Source organism: Dendronephthya gigantea, unplaced genomic scaffold, assembly GCF_004324835.1.
Source record: "Dendronephthya gigantea isolate DGI-Jeju-01 unplaced genomic scaffold, DenGig_1.0 000031F, whole genome shotgun sequence".
NCBI classification, from domain to species: Eukaryota; Metazoa; Cnidaria; class Anthozoa; order Malacalcyonacea; family Nephtheidae; genus Dendronephthya; species Dendronephthya gigantea.
This window is the reverse complement of record NW_021163041.1, coordinates 56,966-80,299: the sequence shown is the minus strand read 5'-3', so window position 1 is coordinate 80,299 and position 23,334 is coordinate 56,966. Positions and strand designations below refer to the sequence as shown.

The following is a 23,334-nucleotide window of genomic DNA, read 5'->3' as shown; positions in this document are numbered from 1 at the left end:
TACCCTTATTTACACCGCTGTTTGTACGCAGTGCGGCTCATTCCATATTCGGAATGATGAATGATCTCAAAACAAGAAATGAAAGGATTTTGATCTAACCGAGTGACAAAGTAAACTCAATCTGTTTCATTTTGTAATACGAATGTAGGCTACGGTTATCATCTTGTTCGGTTTTAAACGACGATTGGACCTTAAATTTCACCGGTTTTCACTGATTCTATAGGTAGGTGATGATTATACAGATTTATATAACATTTTGACACCGTTTAGTGTGCATTTTTTAACTGGTTATTAAAACTCTAATTTATATATAATGTATTAATGTTTACGATTCATTGGAGTAATTTAAACATTTGCAATGCCACAGATATTTGGTTTAATGTATTTTATTGCTTTTCTATTGCGAATATTAGATCGTAAATAAATTCAGTCGTCCAAATCGTTCCGAATAGCAAAACGTCAGTCTGTACCTTGAAAAATGTGATTTCCTGTCCTGTGTCTATTAAAATTGATGTCTAAAAACGAGTCTACAAAAGCATCTACTGCCTTTTTTGTGTGTATATGAAAAGGAGGTTTCAATCTTTTCTCTGCTAAATAGATTTCAATTTGAGGTTATTTGGGATGGGAGATTTATATGACAACTAGATTTAGATCAGACAAGGCTCATGTACAGTGTACACTTCATAATTAGTCCAAACCGTTCTTCCTGGTATATATGATTAAACAGACACCCATATTATACAAACATGATATCTCAACTCTATGATAAACCAAACCTATTATTGCCTCCAAAAATATAGTAAATCATGTGTCAAGTTTACAATAACCAGTTTACAAATTTCATGTGCTGGTTGTATATGAACTTCCCAAGTTAACAATAAGCTTCTGAATCAACTTTGGAATAAGTTACATATGTGGAATAGACTGTAATAGAGTAAAACCTTCAAATGAAACACAATATTGTAAATAACCTAATTATCACCTTATATTATATTATATATCCCCCCATACAAAACATGTTTTCTCCCCTATTTATTTTCATACTAACTCTCCTGACAAAGGCCCTCAGGTCGAAACGTCAAGAAGTGCTTTGTCTATTTAGGCATATATAATCATTATCAAAATGGTTTTCAGCTAAAAATACGGTAGTCCCTCGCTAACTCGAACTCCCAAGTGGAAAGAAAAATTGTTTGTGTTACCAACCTCTTCAACGCCAAATCTCTTCAACGCCATCATTAGGTGAACAATATTGATATTAGTAAAGAAAAAGAGAAACGTGTACAAAAGAACCATGTTTAATGGTCATGTAATTGATATTTATATTTTTGTATGACATGGACAACCTTAATGATAAAGACCGATATATATATATATTAATATATATATATATATATATATATACAAATATATATATATACATAATGTATGGGCTGGGACTCCATAGTTTAGAAATTGCCAAAATTTAACAATTTTTGAATTTATATGAACATAAACATCATGTTACATTTATTTAGAAATCTAACAAAATAGAATCATGTTAAATATACCGACAGGAAAATTTATTTTAAGGGATATAGTGGTTCAGTATGTGAACAAACATTTTGTTTATATTATGGGCTGTATCCTACCTTTAAAGTAATAGTTACACCATGAGCTATGTTATTTCAATGTGTTAACTTGGTGACATTTACAATTTGTCTAAACATGATTTTCAGTTCATTTATTAAGTAAGAATTTACCCAAAAATTAGCAGAAATCATTCTTGTCAAAGGATCACACACTTTAAACTTGAACTGCACAGTCTCAACATATTGAAGTGTATTCCCTTGCTGTGAAAATATCATGATATCATAGCTAATAGTGTGCCCTGCTGTGGTCATTTATCATGGCAGATTGAGGTTTTGACTTTTTGTCATACTTCAGCCATAATTTTCAAATTTACTAGTCTGAGAGCATATTTGTTTGAACCTCAATAGCAAGGAAGAGGAATTGGGCATTCTTCCAGAAATTGTTGTATTTTGACCCTCAGGAAAGCAGCTTCAACTTATATTTTATGATTGTAGTTGATTCGTTGTCCGTTTTGGGGAATTTGTAACGATCGTAAAATCATGCATTTCAGAAAAGGAAATGACGCGGAAGAAGAGAAACGGATATTTTTAATGTTTTATGGCTACTGTAGATCGTGTCTAAAAAAACACGCATTGTTACAATTTTTTATAAAAAAAGCTATTGTGTTCAAAACCAGTCCCTGATTATTTTTATTAAAAGAATGTTTACTACAAGTGAACCAGTCAAATGGAAAATTCTTATGTTTTTCTCTGCTTATTGCAAAATTAATATTTGGGTTTCTTTATAGATATGTCGCTGGCAAATGTCCATCTTGTGGAAGCAATATTTCCTTTTACAGGAAATGATGAAGATGAGGTATACATCAGTCAAAATCTTACAAAAACGGAAAAATACCATACTGAAAAATAAATAACGTCTTTATATTTATACGTGGTTAATGTGGTTTTCCATTTTTTGCTTGGTTTAGCTGTGCTTCCAAAAAGGGGATATCATTGAAATAACCAAGGTACCCTGTATCCATTGCATAACTAAGTAGCTAAGCATAGCTAAGTTGGTCGATGAACTGGAAAAAAAATTTGAATTGAATTGCAGAGTACGAACATTTCAGTGCACAACATGCTCTTAACTTTAATTTGGCAGGAAAAAAATCATTTGTGTGGAATATATTGATCCTTTTCTCTTTATTCGTTATCGAAATATAGCTACATGATTTTTTCAGTGTTTTTTATATATTTCACTTCCATGAAACGAAGTTATAATTTATATGAAATACTCACATGTAATCGTATTTTCTATCCTGTCTTGTAGGTTGTCGAGGGTGGATGGTGGGAAGGAACCTTGAATGGCCGCAGTGGATGGTTTCCCAGTAATCACGTTGCAGAAATTTCTGCAAGTACGAACTTAAAAGCTAAAAGCTAAATTGCGCTAAGATAACTTTCCATACAATTTAATTTTTTTCCCGAACTGTAGGTCCTGAGCCAACTGGTCAATCTGCTGTTTCAACATCTGATAGTGCTTCTGATAGAGAAAATGTCCGCGTCTACCATAATTTGGTAAGTTGGATTGTGACCTCACCACACACTTATATAGAAACTGGATGTTGTAGTCTAAGCCTTCTACAGAAATACTCTATTAATCTAGCAACATTGTATTGGTTGACGTAACCGAAATCGTCCGAATTTCTTATTAAATGGACCTTTTGCATAATAGACCAACTTTCGATTTAGGCAACAAAAAGGAAATTTCCGAAAAGTGCATACTAAATTTAATAAAATTACCAAGTTTGGCTGCAAAATATTGTAAAGTATACGGAAAGTATAGTCTTTTTTACTACGACCGGAACTAAATTAGTTTAAAGCTTCCGGCCGTAGTAAAAAAGTATACAAAATTGGCTACTTCGCATGGCTATATTTTCTGTAATACTGGACATTTTGTGGCCAAACTTGGCGATTATACTAATTTCGGCATGCTCTTTTTAGCTGCGGTGAAGTTTACTTCCTTCTTGTTGCCTAGATCGTAAGTTGGTCTATTATGCAAAAGGTCCATTACAATTCCATTGGAATGTAAAATTGGTCAAAAACTGGGTAGGGCTGATCAGGATAGAGAACCCCGCTTTCGGGTTTTCCTAGATCCTAATGGTTTGTTTCTTAGGTACTTCAAAATATACTGGACACAGAAAAAGCATATGTCGAAGAACTACAAGTGCGTATAATACATATTATAAAGACTTTAGATGCAATTACTGTAAGACTTCAACCAGAATCTTGTATTGCACCTGTTGATGCGCGAAACGTCTTATATTACTACTGTATGACTATTCTCATCATTCTCGCACGTATAACAACGTCTATTAGTGAAGCAAATCGCAAAACTATGATCAAGAATAGGCAACAACAATGTTTTTGACAAAGGCGAACGTTCAACAGAAATGAATTTGACATTTCTTAGCAATCACGACTTTTGTTTTATTGCTGCTTTCAGCGTGTATCTCTCAACTTTTTCATTTCAGACGTTATTGAGAAATTATCTCAAACCACTTCAAGAATCTACAGCGTGAGTACCATCGGATTAATGTTAAGTTGCTGTAACTAGGACCAATAAAACTCTTTGTACTGGTTATAGTTATTTCGTGTACATGTATGTACAGTACTGATCTCTTTATATAGAACAGTATATAGCAGGTTTGGTAGCTGCGAGTTCACCATCCATGTTGTGTCTTACACAATTACATCTTGTCATTTACATCAGCCTCGCCCAAGCGATTAAATAGATACCCCGCATTCAGCTAGTATAGAGATGCACGTTGTTAGGAAGAAAGGCTGCTTTCTTAAGGCACTTTTCAGTTAAACCACTGATTTTTATTTTGGTAGCTGAATTGTGATATTTTTTACAAACTTATAATATTACCTCTTCTCTATCTCTTTCATAGAATTCCATCAGAGGAAAGCAAAATTCTATGTGGGAACTTTAAAGGAATCGTCGGTTTTCAGGAAATGCTGTATGAGGAGTTGAAGGAAGTTTCAGAGTATGTGCACACCTGTTAAAATGCTAGGACACAGTTTGAACTATCTTAATGGTCTCTTCAACTTTCCTTCGAAAACGTGTAAAAACGTTGGGGATTAGTACAAAACAAAAATTCTTGAAGCAATGTTGATCAACATAATGCATAGAAAAAAAATAGGGAGGAACCACTGACCACTGACTCAACATAATGCATAGAAAAAAAATAGGGAGGAACCACTGACCTATACTAGGTCTAATATAATTCAGTGGGAGAAACTAGCAGTGTTGTGAGTCAAACACCCTACCGGTTACATTAGTTGATTTAAGAACGTTTGTTTTATGTATAGACAACCGCTAGCACAACAAAGAATGGGAGCTGTATTTTTACACGCTGCACCTAAAGTATGTTAAACAGCATTCAATTATATAGCCTTTCTCACGATGACGAATATGCCGCCATTTTTGAGCTGTACTTTTTTTCAAAACCGTAAGCGCAAGACTTCGTAACGGTGGCTGTCTTTAATTTAAGGCTGAATTTATTCTTCAAATGGTCTGTTGATCCTAAAAAAATTGCTTTTCATGTTGTTATAATTTTTTAACCCCATTTGAGAAAATTGAAAGTCCCACAAAATCGTCATCGTGAGAAAGGCTGATTGATTTCTATGTTTTTTATATAGGGTTGCATGATTAAGGGATTTTTCTCAGCATTGTAACTCTTACTTCAACTGTCATGTACATTTGAAATCGAATTCATTCATTGCTTCATTTTGTAGATGAAGGATTTTTACATAAAATATTGTGCGAATCACCCCCGAGCTGTCGAGGTTCTTACTAAATACGGGTAAAATTATACAATTACTCAAATATAAAATGTAATTTCACCTCAAATTACTCTAATTTATAGATTTCCTTGTCTTTTAATTAATCAAAAATGGCAAACGCTTTTTTGATAGGGACGAATTGTCTGAGTTCATGGAGAAACAAGGAGCTGACGCTCCAGGTGTTTTGACTCTAACAACCAGTTTAAGTACAGTAAGTGAGGAATATTCTTCTATACGCGTAACTACTGGTATAAAACTAGCCTATAATGTAGTAATATAGCCTAAATAGATATTAATATCACACATCTGTATTAGTTGTTTAGACGGCTTGATAAATACCCAACACTTTTAAAGGAACTTGAACGGCATTTGGAGGTAAGTTAGGGACATTGCACACTGACTCGCACCCATCGACAATTATGAGATATAATATTGGTGCAAACATATACTAATCTTTATACGTTCTCATAATGTATAATTTGTTATTTGGACTCGATTCAGCGTGGTCAGCTTTTTACCACAACGTTCATAAATTAACCTTGAACTTTACACAAGTCGTATTACTGCATGTGAAACACGAAACCTTATAGCCACTTAGTTGATTTGAAAATTGGCCTCTTATTGTCCTAATATATGCACAGAGGACTAGAATGACAATTTTTTAAATAATAATAACCATAATTTGACCTTCCCCGCATCCATCATTTCAGGATGGCCATGTTGACGAATTCGATACGAAAAAAGCGATCGCCGTATTTCAAAATATTGGGGTAAGCCGTAGTCAGGTGGCTACTGCGTTATACAGTCTAGCTTTTTGCGGCTGAAAGCGATCTAAAATTGCTCTAGATGAAATACTATCATCCGTTTACTATTAGGAAAGTCAAGAATTTGTATTTTCTTTATTTTAGACGAGTTGTCGTGAAATGAGACGCAGAAAAGAAACAGAACATGAAATACTGACCGGTACAATTGAAGGATGGGAAAAAGAGGTTTATCTTTATACCTATATATAGTTATGACCATGCTGTTTATCTTTGCAGTATATACTTTCAGTATACTTACTTTAGATTCCCGTATTGACTCGTGAATATATAAAAAGTATATAAAGAATGCATTCAATTAATTTGTGTGCAATTATTAGGAAATGCAAAAACTGGGAGAGCTTGTGTATATGTCTTCATTGCTTATTCATGGTGAAAACGAGGTATGTTCTTCACTGTGTTGGCACCGTGAAATGGCTCATAATAATGTTTTTGTTTTCAGTCGAATTGCATGTGAAGCATGTGAAGGTTTTCCTTCCTTCAGGAATTGAACCTACGGCTCTGCAATTACGGAACACTTCCGTCACAATTAACCTACGAAGCGATACAGTAGAGCAGTGTATTGTCGTTTTACTTGTGAAGAGATATAATTATCATATAATGTTGATATAATTTAAGACGATGTTCAAGGACAAATCTGCTCTATTTTGCAGGAGGTGAAAGAAAGACAATTTCTATTGTTTCCTGACGTGTTGGTCTTGCTTTCTGTCAGCGAAGACATAAGCGGATATTGTTTTGAGGTATATAGGCAATGTGTTTATATATTTCAACTTGCATTCTTCTTCATCCTGTGGTGCATGTATCTCCTCATTGATTGACTAATTTCCTCATTGATTGACTAATTTCCTCATTGATTGACTCGCCCCATAATTGATTGACTAATTATAATTTTGGTACCGTTATGTTGAATTGACATGCACTGTAACATTTCCAGACTAGTTATAAAGTCTCTGATATTAAAGTGAGGAGTTTAGAAGATACTGAAGGAATATTAAATGCTTTAGAAATTGAAGGTAAAATTAAATTTGCTTCAAAGTGTATCTTTTGTTGTTTTGTTCCCTTGATTAAATAATTTTAGCAGTGTGATATAAAAGCTGTTTTTTTCTTTATTACCTGATACTCAGCAAACGACCAAACGCTGGTTGTGTCGGCAAACAGCGAAAAAGAGAAATCGGCATGGTTGGAATCTTTAGCAAGCGGACCACATAGTCCTTTAGTTGGTAGTCCTCAGAGTAATGGTTCTCCAGAACGACATCAAGGCAAAGAACCACTTTCTGCAGCCCAGAAAGAAAATATCAAACCAGCTGACGTTTTAATGAAAAGTGAACATGTGCCTTTGAAAATAGTGCAGGTACGTTAAGAGGACTGATCTCGTTTGCCCTATACTATAGCTGTATTGTGATATTGAACTATATAGATGTTAAATTCAACCATCGAGACTTCGCTTCTATAGAACTCGTGCCGTACGCCTACTGCAAATTGGGAAATTGAATTCAGCTGAGCTGGACTTCATTGAATTCTTCGAATTCATTTGAGCTCAAATTCAGCTAAGTTCGACTTGTGAAATTCATTTGTCGCATCTACTCCGATAGTCTTTGGTTTTATAAACAAAGCCATGGGCAATCCATTGGGCAAAAGAAAACAATGAACTAATTACTGAGTAATGTTACCATCAGTGATCTGACTATTTATGTTATTTTATACAGTCCCACACGTTACCACGAACAGAAACTAGCGCAGGTCATGGCACGTCCTTGCCACGATCAGTAGCGGCGCTGACTGACGCGAATTGTCGTGATATACCGTCGCAGTATCTTCAAAAGGAACGGAAATGGGATTCAACTCACCTCCGTCCCACTCCACCCTTAAGACCGGCCTTTGCTCTTATTATGAAAGAAGTAGGTTCTTTTTCGCATTCATTTATCACTGTAAAACCTGGTTTCCACCGAGGAAAACCCCCAACGCGGGGGAAAGTCGAAGAAAAAAGGCTTATCTACTCACTGCGTATTTTTTTATATTCGACAGGATTCTGCTAGTTCTCCAAAATCGATGAAGACCCTGCTTCACCCAAATCGTGGCAAGAAAGGTGAGTTATAAACAGCATGATGTTCTAGCTTTGGAATTGAACTGTAAAGTAGGCTTCTAACAAATTTAAGAATTATGGATGGGGCGTTAACTTCACGTTATAAACACTAAAACATTCATACCTGTATAGTTGCCTCGTATATGAAAGGTTCAAAACGATATCAAATTTTTTTGGCTTTTGTAGAAGTTACATTCTGTATGCGCGCTATTCATATTGATATTCCTATATAACAAAACATTTGATAAATTTAATATCCAATCGTCGCACTTCAAATGTCAATTACAGTATATACTAATAAAGTTTGTATCAATGATACAGGTGGACTTCTGTATCGAATGAACCTAGCGTATACTGTATAGGAACAACTATAAACATAATACGTAAAATCTTATATTGTTAACAATAACTGCATGAATGTAACCCCAAAAATGTTTTAGAATTTGAGTACACCTAGTTCGAATTAACATCTTAAAACGTATGTGACATAACTTTCTCAGCAGGTATTGACAGATATCAAGGCAGTAGTGCATCATGGCCTGTAACCACAGCTAGTTGGATTGAAAAACGTTTGTCTTTGGGACTAATAAACAATCAATCAAAATTTAACATAAGTTTAAAATGGACAGGTTTGTCTCTACAACATGCAGAAATAAAAACGAGCTTCGTCAAATGACGACCAGTAAATAACTATCCAAACCGTTTTTCTTCATAAACCAGATAAAAACTATGTACAATTCATCCTAAGATAACACTTTGTCGTTGTTATGTCATTGATATATACTGATATATAGAATTAGTATATGAAGACTATACGGTAGTTGGCAGCTTTAAAGTAAAGTAAATTTAAATTTCTAAATGTGTTTCATTTTTTTTTCAAAGTATATAAAATACATGTTGAAATTTAATGAGTGAAACAAAATAATCTTGAATAAATATAACAAATTACACTCGTGTGTCAAACTAACCGACAGTTTTTATGCCTATATAAATGTGCTAATTATTTTCATGATTATCTCTACACCTCATTAATCCAATAAACTTTACAAGAATTAATTTAAAAAAAGAAAATTATACTTATAGTTTTTCGCTAGCTATATAGCCTGCATTACAGAACATTCATTATAAAACAGCCCTATATATATATGTCTTTTTAGGTCGCTCAAAAAGTGAAGACGAGTATCGTCAAAATGCTTCCTCGTGTAAGACTTTATACTGTAATTTTTTATCTTTACTGTATCTATGTATATATATAGGGTAAAAAATAGGATTATTTGGATTTGAATCTTGCCAAATCTAAACCATCGCATGCATGACAGGGTTGTAAAAACACTGTGATCACTGTCGTAACCTTTCCTCTCAAACCAGCCTTCACTCTTTAGTAAGTAATAGGCTAGTTCTCAAATAGGCTTTCTCTCTTCATTAGTAGGTATTCCTGTTCAAATAGAACAGAATAAATAGGCCTCTCTTGGATAAACCTAATCCACTCGATTGATAAGCTTGTCCCCCCTATATCTGTCCAGTAGCCTTTTATTTTCCGGGATCTAAAAAGTGTCAGTTTTTTCGGGTGTTCGATATACCTAATACTCTATATACATATAAATACGAATAGATTTGAGAGCAAGACGTTTTCTTCTTGCAATACTGTGAGTAACTACGTACGTAATAATTCTCTTTAAACAGCATCTGGTCGTGTCCTGGAAGAGGATATGTTGATACTTGGTGTAATAGAAAGTTACTGCAAGAGTGCTAAAGAAAGATTGACAGTGAATTGTAAGTATTATTATTTTATTCTATACTGCATGCATGCTGTCACTGCACCTTCCATTCAACACAACGCTAGTTTGCACATTAATATATTGCAAATGTCATTGAATATCGTTATATATGTTCCCACGAATCAGCGAATGATTTTAACGTCTGCTCCATGCATGGAAATGTTTATTCTATTGTTTCTGTATGGTCTTTTCAAACGATCCAATTTTGTCACATCCAACTACATTCCGTACGTCAAATTTAAGAGATATGGCCTTATTTTTTTACAAATCAGCAGCGGGCGGAATCCTATATATAGCCTTTCCTGCAATCTGATTGGCTGTAGCGGCGGGCAGAATTTTACGATATCTGACCACGGTCTGGAATCCTATATTTTATATGCTCGAGCGAAAGCGTATTTGTTTTGTTTTGTTTTTCTAAAGATTTATTCTCAAACTTTCGACTTTTCAAACATATGGGCCAAATGATTATCACGATAAATTGAATTTTAGTGAATTTTAGTGAATTAAACAAATGAGATTTTGATTGTTTATATTTTGTCGCCATTGCCGAGTCTGACTACACAATGATAATACCGCTTTTTGTAAAAAAAAATACATCATTTACCGTTTTGGTCGGTCCGCATAGAAAAATATTTCCCCTCGGTCTCTTTCCCCAGACCTGCGATCGTTTTTGATACTTCAGGAAAATATTTTTCACAAAGTGGGATCGTGTGAACGGGCCTTAGGTAAACAATTTTATAGTTAGCTATGTAGTATTTATTTATTAAGTTGCTCAAAATGTCTCACTTAAAAAGTCTTTAAAGTCGGATGGAAAATTGACTGGTTTTTGCCGAGTTTTTTTAATATTGTGCTTTTTATATGTATACTCTTCTATATATAACATTTAAATCATCACACTAAGATGTAACGTATATTTTATAACGCTAACCAAGAGAGTGGAATGGAATGGATGTATATAGTAATATTTTTGCAGTAGTCTGGTAGCGTATGGCGGCAGAAGGTATAACAAGTTGAATTAGAAAATTTTGAATTTTGTTAATTTTATGTCACATGTATGTATGCATGCAGTGGTGCACCAAAAGAGTTGCAAAAAAGCTGCGGGCACGCGGGTGCCACCCGGAGGAAGGTTTGTTTTGAATGAGGTTTGTGAGGAAGGTTCAAAGTTAAACAATCTATAATTGATCACATGCATGTACCAAAAACCCAAATATTTCTTTATGCTGGTTGCCACTTGACTCAGTGTCGTAACGTCATTTTGAGGAAGGTTTTCAAAACTTGAAATCCTACCGGAGAAAGCTTGAACTCGTTTTGCAACTCCGGCCCATTCGCCACCAAGTATTTCGACACTTCGGTCGTTGTATGAGGCTATGAACCAATATTTGTCAGGAGAGGTAAAGAAAAAAGTTTTATTCCTGCAACGGAATTTTCTGCACTCCTATATAGGTTTACAGTCATGCAGGGGTGTAGGGAGATCTCTCCGTATACACATGACACCTGGAGGGTAGGAAACGCTAGGATGGAAAGAAAGTCGAATTTGCCGAGAATTTGCCAATATATGACTTAACTTAATGATGAGTTATTTATGAGTTAATCGACCGAATTATGCTGTAAATGAAACAGTTGCGACTTGTTTCCATCATCACTACATTTATTTCATTGCACTCTTTAGGGTTAGTCTGCCGTTATTGAATAGTTGAATGATGACTGGTTAAACAATGCGAAATTTTCTTGTCAACTCATACGTATACCATGCATTCAATACATACGCATTCAGAATCCAAACAACCGCTGCACCATGCATGTTTTTTGTTAAATTTCTGCACTTTCTTTTGTCGACCATGAGGTGTTTGTTAAAGCTTGTTATACCTTCATTTTCTGCCATGTGTTAGCTCGACCAATCCCGGCTCGACGTTCCATTACATCAGAGGAAGACGACGTGTTCACGAATGAGGAGACTGGCTCCAGTAATTCCACTTTCAATAAATTACAAGCACCATTGAGGATTTTCGCCGGCGCAACGTGTTGTATACGATATCAAAGTGGATCATAATATAGACTACAATAATGGTCATTGTGACTATACAGTGGTCATTGTGAATGTCGTCCGTCCTATAACTTGTAGGATATACGTAGATCTTCAAAACAAAGAAATCAGACGCGCGTGTAAAAGAAAATATAAGCTTTCCTGAGATAGAATATATCAGTTGTAGGATTTTTGTACAACAGATAAAGTTGTAATAATTATAATTGATAAATTTTGATATATTTATTTTCACAGTGCATTTTGTATAATCGAAGATGTATTTGTTTTATATATTTTAACCTTTTAGTATAGATATATCTGTAGTGTTCATAGTAATTATTTTCATGTATTTTAACAGCATATATTTGTATTAAGTATATTTTTATACGATTTCTATTAAACAACGTTGAAAGTTCACATGCGTTTTCTGAGAACATGAGGTCACTCGACATTAAGCGTAAAGGCCTGCATGGAAACTATAGAAATGAAAATAGAAATAATGGCAAACCAGAAACCATCAATGTTTTAACAACAAAATTATAGTTTCAAAACAAATCATAGTATATATAAAGCCTGTTGAAAAAGTTTGACGCGCTGTTGCAGTTAGTAAAAATTATTTTCCTCCTGACAGAGAAATCTAGCTAACTAATAAGGTGTACCGCAAGCGGCTATTTTAAGTTACACGTGCTCTCGGCCATAGTTTGTCTTTATATTTACGTTATGTTTAAAAATATAATGCACCAATTTTCCATGTTTCAGCGTTTGTTTCGAAAATTTAAAATGAATTTTGAGGTGAAAGGTGTTGTCGCAACTAACCCGACCAAACAAGAACCTCCTCTTGCACACAAGGCTAGAAAAAAATTTTAGCGTTAGCTTTACTATCATTTCGTATTTTCCGTGGTTTATAAAGAAATATATTTGCATATCAAACCGCATGCGCCCTTTATTGAATATGGAAGTTATATGCAATGTTGCCTCACTTTATGTACTTAACGTTTACTAACACTGTTATTCCAGGTAGCCCAATTCCTCCAACCGTTCCACCGCACAGAAATTCCACGGCTTCCACTCTGAAACCGGACCGAGAACATGCAAAACAGAAGAAAAAGAAAAGGAGGTGAGTCAGTTCTTAGTTTGCATGAGCATGAATTTAGTACTCTCTAACACTTTGATATATTGTTCATGATAGACTATAAACTATTAATACAGTTGAACTGTCGATGGTGCTCAGCGAAAAACACATATACGTAGATACCCCGGGGACACGAGTGTGGGGAGGGGGACACGAGCTCGCCATATTAAATTTTCGTCTGTATTCTATATAAGAGTTCCCTGGAACTTATAGTGTAAATTTAGTGCTAATTATAATGTAATTTAATTATATCAATGTATACTTTTTATATTTTTTCTTTGCATGTTCGTTGTGCACGTCCAGAGTATAAACTCACGCGCAATATTCTTCTTTGTACGTCGTGATTGTGCAATTTTATCGAATGTTTTACTGATTTCTCCTCCTTTCTTTTTTCCAGCTTATTAATAGGTGAGTTCAGTTGTCTGCGAAGTCAAGAGGAAGATCTGCGAACAGTAAGTGACATATCATTCACGTCACTTGCGTATATTGCACCTGCACTTCGCACCTCTTAACCTCGTATACACCTTTTTAAATTCCGATCCTTTATAAATTCTGATCACCACGATTACGAAAACAACAAACATATACAAAACCGGAGCTGCATTCATTCTCTGAATATCATATGACTTGTTTAACTTGTGGACGAAATCTTTTGTTGTATAAATACGTATTTTAGTCAATTTTCATTATCAAACTAAAAGTCACATGCACATTAATGTGTGGCGTGAGTAATTCACTGCACGCCACCCCAAGCCAAAAGCTGGTTTATTTTGTATTCTTTACAACTTCCATCCATTTCATTGATCCTCTGATGAAAAATATACCACGTCAGAAGAGGTAAGCTCTTGTAATATAAAGTGGAGCGGTATTAAATAGTACTATTTCTATCTTACTGTATTCGATCGTGAGTGAAATGAATTAGTATAGTACAATTATATACACTATTTTTGTTCAGCGGAAAATAATACCAACCAGATTAGAGTATTAAATTACATCCATCCGGGATTATTTTGTATGAGCTGAAAGGGAAACTGATTTGGCTTTCGTGATTACAGGAACCCACGGAGGGGAAGGAGCCGGTGCCAAACCCACGAGTTGGGCAAAAGAAGACAGAAAAAGCGTCGCATAATTCAAACTATTTACAAAAACCTTTACCGTCAATTAATAGTGAAGACGGCGTGCTTTTATCGCAGTGATTGGAATGAAAGAGCAATTTATTTTTATACTTTGTAGAATTTAATTTCTCATGCAATTAAGTTTCCTTGCAATGTCATATGATATCAAATTACATAAAACTAGTAAAACATATGCATAGTGACACTCGATTTTACTAAGATATTATTCGAGTTCACTCTGTATTTTTACCGTTCATGCTTTCACCTAACACGAGGATGAAAATTGAAAAACTAATTTTTCCCTCGAGATTGGCTGAACATTTTATCATTCTAAATTTTCAACAGAGATTCAATATGCACATATTATTTTGCCTTTTAGGGACGACCTAAAATTGTACACAGTAATTCGGTAAATTCAATCAAATACGTTTACCGTGTACATTTGTCAAATTGCCTGGTCCGACAGATCACTTCCCTTGAAAGAATACAGCACTTTTTCTAGGAAATTATATATTTATATGGCTACTTTTGATTTCTTTCATGAGTACAGTAAATTCTCCACTTGCAAATTGAACGGCAGAAGTTGAAAAAAAGCGTTTCAATGTACTCTTTCGACAAGTTCAGGATGAGAGCGAGGCTCCCATGCCTAATGATGTAATTATTGAAACTTGAAAGGGTGTATTGAAAACAAACTCATTGCACAACTGGAGATTGTAAAAATAAACAGTTTATACCAGTGAACTGGTTTATACCGACAGTAATTGGAAAACTTTGACAACTGTCATATATTCTCATAGAATGCATTTGGGTAAATAAATATATAGAACAATAATCATTAACAATTAATAAATAAGTTTAAGGTTAATATTTTTCATTATTTCCAATATATCTTTGTTAATTCCTCGACAATGTGTATTATTTTGGCCCAGATGTTATCAGTTCTGCCGGATCTAGTCGCAAAAATACATTAGCCTTATAGCAATGAAGGGAATGCAGGAAAGGTAAAAAGTTAATACTGATACCGTCTAAAGAAGTTAGACCTCCGTCTATTTTGTCCTTTAAACAATCCTAGGACACACAGCTATCCTTGGAAATGCAAGAAACCAGCTTCAAGGGACCAAGTCTCAAGAGTATTGCCACACAATTGTCAAGTGAAGTCCTCCCTGACACAGCCACAGGAATAATGCAACAAAGAGAAAACAAGATAAAACAAAGTTCAATGATTTGCAGGCGTTCTCTAGTTTGTGTCATACAAAAGTACAAATTCACCGTTTATCGCTCTTGCAAGGTTGTGTATAGCAGTATAGGCAGCATCGTCAAGGTGTAGTAACCTCTTGACGTACGAATCATGGTACGTACCTTGTCACCTTAACTATTTCGCAATAATTTCGGCTCGTTCGACAGTCGTAGGTTATAGCTAGTCTGGCCGTCTGGGCTTGTTCGCGTGCTTACAACATTTTATTTTAATTTTTAGCTTCAAAGTTGAGTGGTTCATTATAAGAAAAATCATAAGATGTCTTTACTTGAAAAAGCAAGTGATTCTGTCAATAGTCTCTGTCTGAAACTTTATAACAAACTGGCGGAGGGTAGTCAGGAAAACGTATTTTTTTCGCCATCCAGCATTGGTATTGCACTTGCTATGATCTACGCAGGTGCAAAAGGTAATACTGCAAATGAAATTGAACAACTAATGGATTGGAATGAACCCAACACTGTTGATGATATGATGCAAAAATTGCAAGAGTCTGTTTTGTTGTCATCTGGTCGTGAAGTAAGTCTTGCCAATGGCTTGTGGGCACAACAGGGATTCGCCATTTTGAATGAATATACTGATTTGCTGAAGTCTCGGTACCAAATAGAAATGGGCAAAGAAGATTTTGAACGAGAGACTGAAAGTGCTAGGAAGGAAATCAACAAATGGGTGGAAAAGAAAACAAATGATAAAATGAGGAATATTTTAGCTTCTGGGGCTGTTGGGCCACACACAAAGTTGCTGCTGGTTAATGCTGTGTATTTCAAAGGTTCATGGGAAGTGGAATTCTCAAAGGAGCATTCAATGGATTGGGAATTCAAGATTAATCAATTAAACACATGCAAGATAACACTCATGAACAAGACTGCCCAGTTTATGTATGCAAGGAATGATGATTTGGCATGTCAAGTTCTCAAGCTTATGTACAAAGAAATAGATCTTGCCATGATGGTATTATTACCAGATGAAGTTGACGGGCTACCAAATCTTGAAAAAAAATTGAATGTCACTCAACTTAAGAGATGTAACGCAATGTTAACCAAAAGAAAACTTCAGGTAAGTTTGCCGAAATTCACCACTGATTGCAAGTTTCAACTAAAAAAGGTCTTAGGTGAGTTGGGTGTGGTTAGTTTATTCTCAAGCCAAGATGCCAACCTGTCTGGGATGACAGGAAGTAAAGACCTATTTGTAACTGATGCAATCCATCAAGCATTTGTTGAGGTCAATGAACAAGGTACTGAGGCAGCAGCAGCCACAGCAATGATCATGGCTCCAACTTGTATAAGCATTCCACCTCCACATTTTTTGGCCGACCATCCATTTGTCTTCTTCATCCAGCACAGTCAATCTGGTGGAATATTGTTTGCAGGGAAGATTGTTAGTCCAGAGTATTAAAAATCTCTGAAACTTTTGTATATGCCATATTCTGCCTTTTTAAAACAATAAGAAGTAACTCTTATGATTGTTTCACTCTGATTGTCTACAAAATATCTGTAATCATGCAAAAAGAAGCAGATTGGTCAAAAGAGGACAGTGGAGTGAAGACTTTATATTGCAACTGTGAAAAAATTTTAATGTTTTTGTCCCTCACCATTCATTGCAGCTAGTACAAAATTAGGATATTACCAATGCAGCTAAGTCTCATACAACAGGCTCTGTGTAAGTTAGTTAAAAATTAACAATGTCAGTATTGGCCAATCATTATCATGTATTTTAATTGACTTTGAATTTTATTGTATTAAATCATGTTGAAAAAATTAGGTCAAATTACCATGTTGGAATTATTACATGAGATGGTAATTGAAATTTGAGATACCAACAACCTCGACCATTTTCAGAGTCAAATCAACAAACATCGTCGTTCGAACAAAATTTAATTTAACAAAATTAAACTGACTAAACTATATTTGTGTTATTTTTGGTATTATAAGATACAATTATTGACAATCATACAGTGTTATGACGTCTACAATTTTAGATCCCCCTTGGTGTATCCATCTCGATCCAGGCTATTACCAGCCCAGGATGATGCATAGTTTTTGGTAACACCGTCAATATTTGACGTTTTCATTGGCTCGGTAAAATTCCCACCTGCCTTTCCCATATCGCTTCTGTTGCCATGATAGAAGATAGGAATCGTATAAAAGCGTCCGCTCGGTTTTGATGTTGTTTTAAATTTGTTGTCATCCCACCAGTATTCGAAAGCGGACGATCTGTCAAGAATACGACGTGAATCTCTTTCGGCCTCCACCGCTAAATCTGGCTTGTAAGCATGCAGCGACTTTAAACTACATGCTCGGTTTGCCGATAACGATTTTACTTCGTTCTCGTTTCGGACGGATGGTTTTTGTTTGTTGTACGCCAACTTGAATGGGGAGCCAGAACTAAGAGAAAAACATTGTAAGTAGAATGGCTGGAAGGAATCGTTTGATGCAGCAATAAAAAGTTATCTTTTTGTCTATATATATATATTTTTTTTTTTCCCCAAAGAATTTGGAACCGTGTTCGAACTCATCCGGTGTTCATTTGTAAACCTCTAGAAACGGTCAAATTTGTATCCATTTTTACTCTGTAGACACCTGAACCGGATGAATTCAAGGACAGTCCTGTACAACACAGAAGCAGAACAATTTGATTAGCGCTCAGTTTATAGTACAGAATAATAGGTTGAAAAAATAGAATCTAGGTCCCCGGGCATGAGCCCCATCTTCATCTCCGCATTTCCGTTATATATTCTCTGCTGCAGAGATTTTTCTGCCAGCAATTCTTTTTAAAAAGTTGAAAGTGTTTTCGGTTATAGACTTCTTAGTGTTCGCTTTTCTCCTGTGTCGAAATTTCTGTGCTTACCCGTTTATATATTCTCGAAAAGCTATAGCGATAATACAAAATGTGATGAAGATGGTTGCACCAGCAAAACATAACATGGCGATGCCGACTATTGTCCATGATGACATTGACATTGTCGAAATGTCCTACAAAAAAATGAAAGGGAAAATTCTAAAGTGATTCTGATTTCTGAAGGTGACCGAACAACTTTGTCGATTTTAGATTTTGTTCTGTGAAAAATCAAAATTGGTTATGTTAATTAAGCAAGCACAAATTCTTTCGATTAATTTTTGTGTAAATTTGGTGTAAACTGTGAGCGTGTACTAGCTGGCCTGGTTTCCGAAAGTCGATTTACCACCCCCTCCTCTCCAATCATTTCACTGTTTGTTTGCTCTCAGGTAAGCAGGAAACAGCCTCTGATATAGACTTCCAACTCTATGGAGTCACTCTCATGCAGTGACTCCTTGCATGGACATTGGTCGTGAGCAGTCTGCTGAAACGTAGCAGTGCGTGCGCAAACTGCTGATGAGTGAATGGTATCATGTGCCAACAACATAAAAGAGAGTTAAGGCCACAACCACTCATCCAGTCATGTTAACTGGGAAGGCCTTTTGCATGGCATTTAATAATGATCATCATAATCGTCATACGGCGTTTTAAACATAAAAACAAAAATGTTGGATCAATGGATATCATGCAGATAATAAATGCTCATTATTGATTGCCTCCATTGCCAAAGACAACCTGAATATATGCTTCTTTATGCTTGTTTATGCTTGCTTCTGAGGATCGTGCATTCATGCTTATATCAGTGCTTCAAAGTAGGCGAAGTCCACACCTCGCCTAATTCACTTACCTGATGGTTCAGCAATGACACCAGAAAAATGTGATCTTGACGAACCGACACAAAATATACGCTTCGAGTCTTCGACGCCAAATCATGCATTTTATACTGAATTTGTAATTTTTAGATTAAGCATGATGGGTAAATGTACCATCGGTAATTACAAGGTCTTTTCAGACGTCGAACATTTTTCATGTGTTGAGTCGAATGCAAATAAACTGAAACAAAGACTTAAGCTCATTAACATTAGGTTCGGGACAAAAAGTTTGAAGTTTGAAACGGGCCTCACAGTAATATAATTGTTTGGAGTACAGTAATAGTATGTGGAAACAAAGTCAACATAACACAACACAAAGTCTTGAGGTTACAATAATCCGACTTTTACCGCAGTTGACGAAGTGTCCTTCTGAACGAACTTACGTACAATTGCTTAGATAGTTCGTCTGATTACTTTGTCTCTGTTGATTTGTGTTTGACTGCAGATGTAGTGTATGTTCACTGAAATGTTTTCATTTGGGAGATATTTGATAATTGTTTTATATCAGTTTTCACCTCGCCTATATATAGCCGGGATAACTCGCTCATGTAAACAGGCCCTTAATTGCAGGTAACTCGTGTGACGGTGTAAGCAATCGCCCTCTCTATGTAGGGTCTCAAAATAGGAAAACCATTGACATATTCTCTTGTCAGAATTTGAATGCCACAACATTGTGAAAATACACGTATCTGCATCACTGAGCTCAGTGATCTGCATGGGATCCCAGATTCGTATTATCCTGACATCAAGTTTAACCATGCACCTGTTAATAAAGCGCCGTTGTCACTTTTTACAGCTTTTCTTACCAGTAAATTTTGTTTAAATCTATGTGTTATAAAAATTATTATTATTTTACAGGCTTAACTAGGCCTTAGGCAGTTGAACGACGTAAAGGGGCGAGGAGACGTTTGAAAAGGAAAGCATGGTTTATAGACAAAACATTTTGTGATCTTCACCATGTGGTTTGTATTTAGTTCATTTTGTTCTATATATGATCATGTTTTATGTTAGGTTTTTAATCTAAAATTTTAGTGATTCACTAAACATCGCAAAAAGAAAAGAACATATAGGTGACACCATTCAGCCAGAATATTGAACACACGTTCTATAGCTAGCTCAAAAAACGTCTCAATGTTTCGCATGCATGGATATAAAACTAACTTATATATGACTGATCACTGATGCAAACTTATTACACTGCGACTGCAATCAGCATAATGAGATATATTGATGCAAACTACAAAGGCCCCATGCAGTGAGGTTATGCAGTTCTCAGTGAAGCTGTCCAAAGTGCTATAGCAACCAACAAAAACCAAGGGTAATTTCAATACCAGATACGCTCGGTTAGAGAGCCACCACTGACTAGAAGAGGAATCGTATAAAAGCGTTTTTTATGTTGTTCGGTTTTTATGTTGTTTTAAATTTGTTATCCTCCCACCAGTATTCGAAAGCGGACGATCTGTCAAGAATACGACGCGAATCTCGTTCGGCCTCCACCGCTAAATCCGGCTTGTAGGCCGGCTTGTTATAGATAGAATTAAATTATACTACGATGTTTCACTAAATCATCGTACTAACGGTTAGTCTTTTTGACAATTTTGCTGTCAGCGTGATAATTATTACATTTGCAGAAAGAAAGAGGTACGTCAAAACACTCATCCTATGAAAGATATTCAACTCAAACTTCTTCATGCATTTAACGCGAATGTAAAGAAAATACCTGTATCCCTTCCTTTGACACGTTCCATTCGACTCAGTTATAGGTTCTGTTAAGAACACTCTTCGAATCCTGTGACTGAACTTAATTAAGTAACGGTTTTATAATTACATGCACGATACCAATGTATTGGGGCTTTGAAATCCAACTATCAAAATATTGCCCAGAGTCAGAGACTGGTCCTTTTTTTAGGAAACAGGAAAAGCTCTTCCTATATTGATTTTAAAATATTATAGTCTTATAGGACCAATATCTGGCATCGGATAGTATTTTGATCGAATATGTTGTCGTGGTATACTATTGGCATTGTATTTGGAATAGTCTGTAACACATTCATTTTTGTGGTAATAATATCTCTCGTTTGGAAAGCCAAGAAGTTAGCAAAGCAGTAAGTACTCTAGACTTCATAGCTTATGATTAGTATAACTGTATAATCGTGACGATGGTGGTGATATGATAGCTTGAAACTGCTCAGTTTGCAACAATCTTAGTGCAATACAATAGAATGGATTGATATCAACTCATCTTAATCTCTTCACTAGTTTACATCTCTCAAAAGTAGAATTGCATTGCGAGTTCCAAGAAAAGTTATATCGTGTAACACGGCCTTTAAAATTTGAGTGGCTCTTCGAATAACAAGGAATACAACATATTTTCAAATCTTAATTGTACATATAATTAGTTGCACTGGTATTGAAATGCTATTTGCAGTATCTACTTATGCAAATTACAGTGCATGTTCGCACTTTTTATACACCCTGTAGTGGTATTTTTCATCTGTTCACAGGCTTGAAGATAGATGGAAAAACGTGAAAATTTCATCGGGTCGACGTTCAAATAAGAATGGCCAATTACGTGAAGTGCGAATACCTGGCGGGAAAACGATGTTGCAACTACAAATTGGCGGAACTATCTCTTCCACATCATCTGTTCATCCCACAAGAGAAACGTGGTTAAATATTCAAGACTCAATGTCAACTAATGATAATCACACAGTGAGAACAACCATGGGAGATCTACAAGAAATGTTCTCTGCGGCACGACAGTCACAGGAGGGTACCTCTTCAAGAACTAACGCTGCCAGTGGAATATATGTCACGAACGTAACAATTGAAAAGCCATCGGATAGTACGGCGTAAACTGAAGACTTCATGACAAATTGATGTCAATTAGAAGACAGCCTGCGCCCCAGAGGCCCTACATTTTAGGGTATATTAAGTGACCATCACTAGCTCAGTCTATATAGCTGGTACAATAGACCTTTCTTATAATGACGTCAAACGCAGAAAGTCTGATGTTATTTTCATACTAACTCTCCTGACGAAGGCCCTCAGGTCGAAACGTCGAGAAGTGTTTTGTCTATTTTAGGCAGTTATGCTTCGTGTAACATCAGACTTTCTGCGTTTGACGTCATTATGAAAAAGGTCTATTGATTGACTCGTAAAAAAGGCCTTTCCATATAGACTATAGACTATACGATTAGTATATGCAATTATCATTCTGACGAACAGAAAAGAGGGCTAGGGCCTATGCCACAATCTTTTTTTTATTTTGTTCAGTTGTAAATGTCCTGTTTATATGAGTGCGTTGTGCATGGGCCTAAAGTACAATTATTGTAGTCATAACGTCAATTTGACTAGGAGATGCTTATAAGATAATATATACTACAACTCTATAAGTCTACAATCAAGCGAACCGCGAATATACTATCCATACATCCAGGGGCAAGTGCCCATGCCGATCATTTGTGGGAAATTTGATCAGTTGTAATTGTATAACCACTCAAAAATTTAAGATTCAAGCGCCGAAATTCAAACTTCGATAATCAAGAGCTGAATTATTTTCAATAGTTGTTATGCATGGGTTTTTGGATCATCTGTGGAATATGTTAAGCTGTCTTTTGTGAAAATCTTCGCAACGCTTCGGTTAGCCGACAATCATGAGCTCAGTTGTCTCGGCAGATCTAGATGAAAAATTATTCGGTGGATCTCGGATTGTCCTCTAATATAGCTAGCAGGTTAGTTTAGGGTTGACAATACAATACATGCAACCCGCGCCGTGATGTATTCAACCAAGACTTGAAAGGAGTGTGCCGTATTCAAAATGATTTCAATGACTAATAACCTATGATCTGTTAGAAATAACTAGAATCTCAAGGGAAGGAGTGATGTAAACTGTTAACGAACTTTAGAAGTTTGGATCTAATCAGTCCAATGCCCAATGTTTGGGATTACATTCCAAGTTCTTATTAGATCCAATGCTATGGGAAATGGCGGGCCAGAGTTGAATATTCTTATGAATAATATTTAGTAA

The 23,334-nt window shown here is 35.6% G+C and overlaps 4 protein-coding genes across 8 annotated transcripts; 3 read left to right on the top strand and 1 right to left on the bottom strand.

Moving 5' to 3' along the window:
- Positions 1 to 26: 26 nt before the first annotated feature.
- On the top strand, positions 27 to 14,924 carry LOC114524685 (rho guanine nucleotide exchange factor 7-like). Of its 5 annotated transcripts, XM_028545839.1 has the most exons (26): positions 28 to 223; positions 1,135 to 1,239; positions 2,357 to 2,424; positions 2,537 to 2,575; positions 2,878 to 2,962; positions 3,040 to 3,122; positions 3,721 to 3,771; positions 4,079 to 4,122; positions 4,499 to 4,594; positions 4,920 to 4,974; positions 5,346 to 5,413; positions 5,526 to 5,604; positions 5,709 to 5,768; positions 6,104 to 6,163; positions 6,302 to 6,382; positions 6,535 to 6,597; positions 6,868 to 6,954; positions 7,149 to 7,227; positions 7,339 to 7,565; positions 7,921 to 8,112; positions 8,240 to 8,300; positions 9,455 to 9,499; positions 9,981 to 10,070; positions 13,116 to 13,215; positions 13,628 to 13,682; positions 14,286 to 14,924. In XM_028545839.1, the coding sequence occupies exons 3-26, from the start codon at positions 2,359 to 2,361 to the stop codon at positions 14,424 to 14,426; spliced, it is 2,007 nt and encodes a 668-aa protein (XP_028401640.1). In that variant the 5' UTR covers positions 28 to 223; positions 1,135 to 1,239; positions 2,357 to 2,358; the 3' UTR covers positions 14,427 to 14,924. The 5 variants fall into 5 exon arrangements, with proteins under 5 accessions (XP_028401643.1, XP_028401640.1, XP_028401642.1 ...); XM_028545841.1 differs by lacking the exon at positions 1,135 to 1,239 and having other exon boundaries at positions 13,628 to 13,638; XM_028545837.1 differs by lacking the exon at positions 1,135 to 1,239.
- Positions 14,925 to 15,761: 837 nt separating this feature from the next.
- On the top strand, positions 15,762 to 17,460 carry LOC114524686 (leukocyte elastase inhibitor A-like). Its single transcript, XM_028545843.1, has one exon. It carries the CDS (start codon positions 15,859 to 15,861, stop codon positions 16,990 to 16,992), a length of 1,134 nt encoding a protein of 377 aa, XP_028401644.1. The 5' UTR covers positions 15,762 to 15,858; the 3' UTR covers positions 16,993 to 17,460.
- LOC114524687 lies at positions 17,460 to 19,335 on the bottom strand. Its single transcript, XM_028545844.1, has 3 exons — positions 19,280 to 19,335; positions 18,445 to 18,569; positions 17,460 to 17,981 (listed from the first exon to the last, which is right to left on the bottom strand). The coding sequence occupies exons 2-3, from the start codon at positions 18,555 to 18,557 to the stop codon at positions 17,564 to 17,566; spliced, it is 531 nt and encodes a 176-aa protein (XP_028401645.1). The 5' UTR covers positions 18,558 to 18,569; positions 19,280 to 19,335; the 3' UTR covers positions 17,460 to 17,563.
- Positions 19,336 to 21,262: 1,927 nt separating this feature from the next.
- LOC114524633 lies at positions 21,263 to 22,301 on the top strand. The gene is made up of 2 exons (XM_028545777.1): positions 21,263 to 21,409; positions 21,809 to 22,301. The coding sequence occupies exons 1-2, from the start codon at positions 21,303 to 21,305 to the stop codon at positions 22,158 to 22,160; spliced, it is 459 nt and encodes a 152-aa protein (XP_028401578.1). The 5' UTR covers positions 21,263 to 21,302; the 3' UTR covers positions 22,161 to 22,301.
- The last annotated feature ends 1,033 nt before the right edge of the window (positions 22,302 to 23,334 follow it).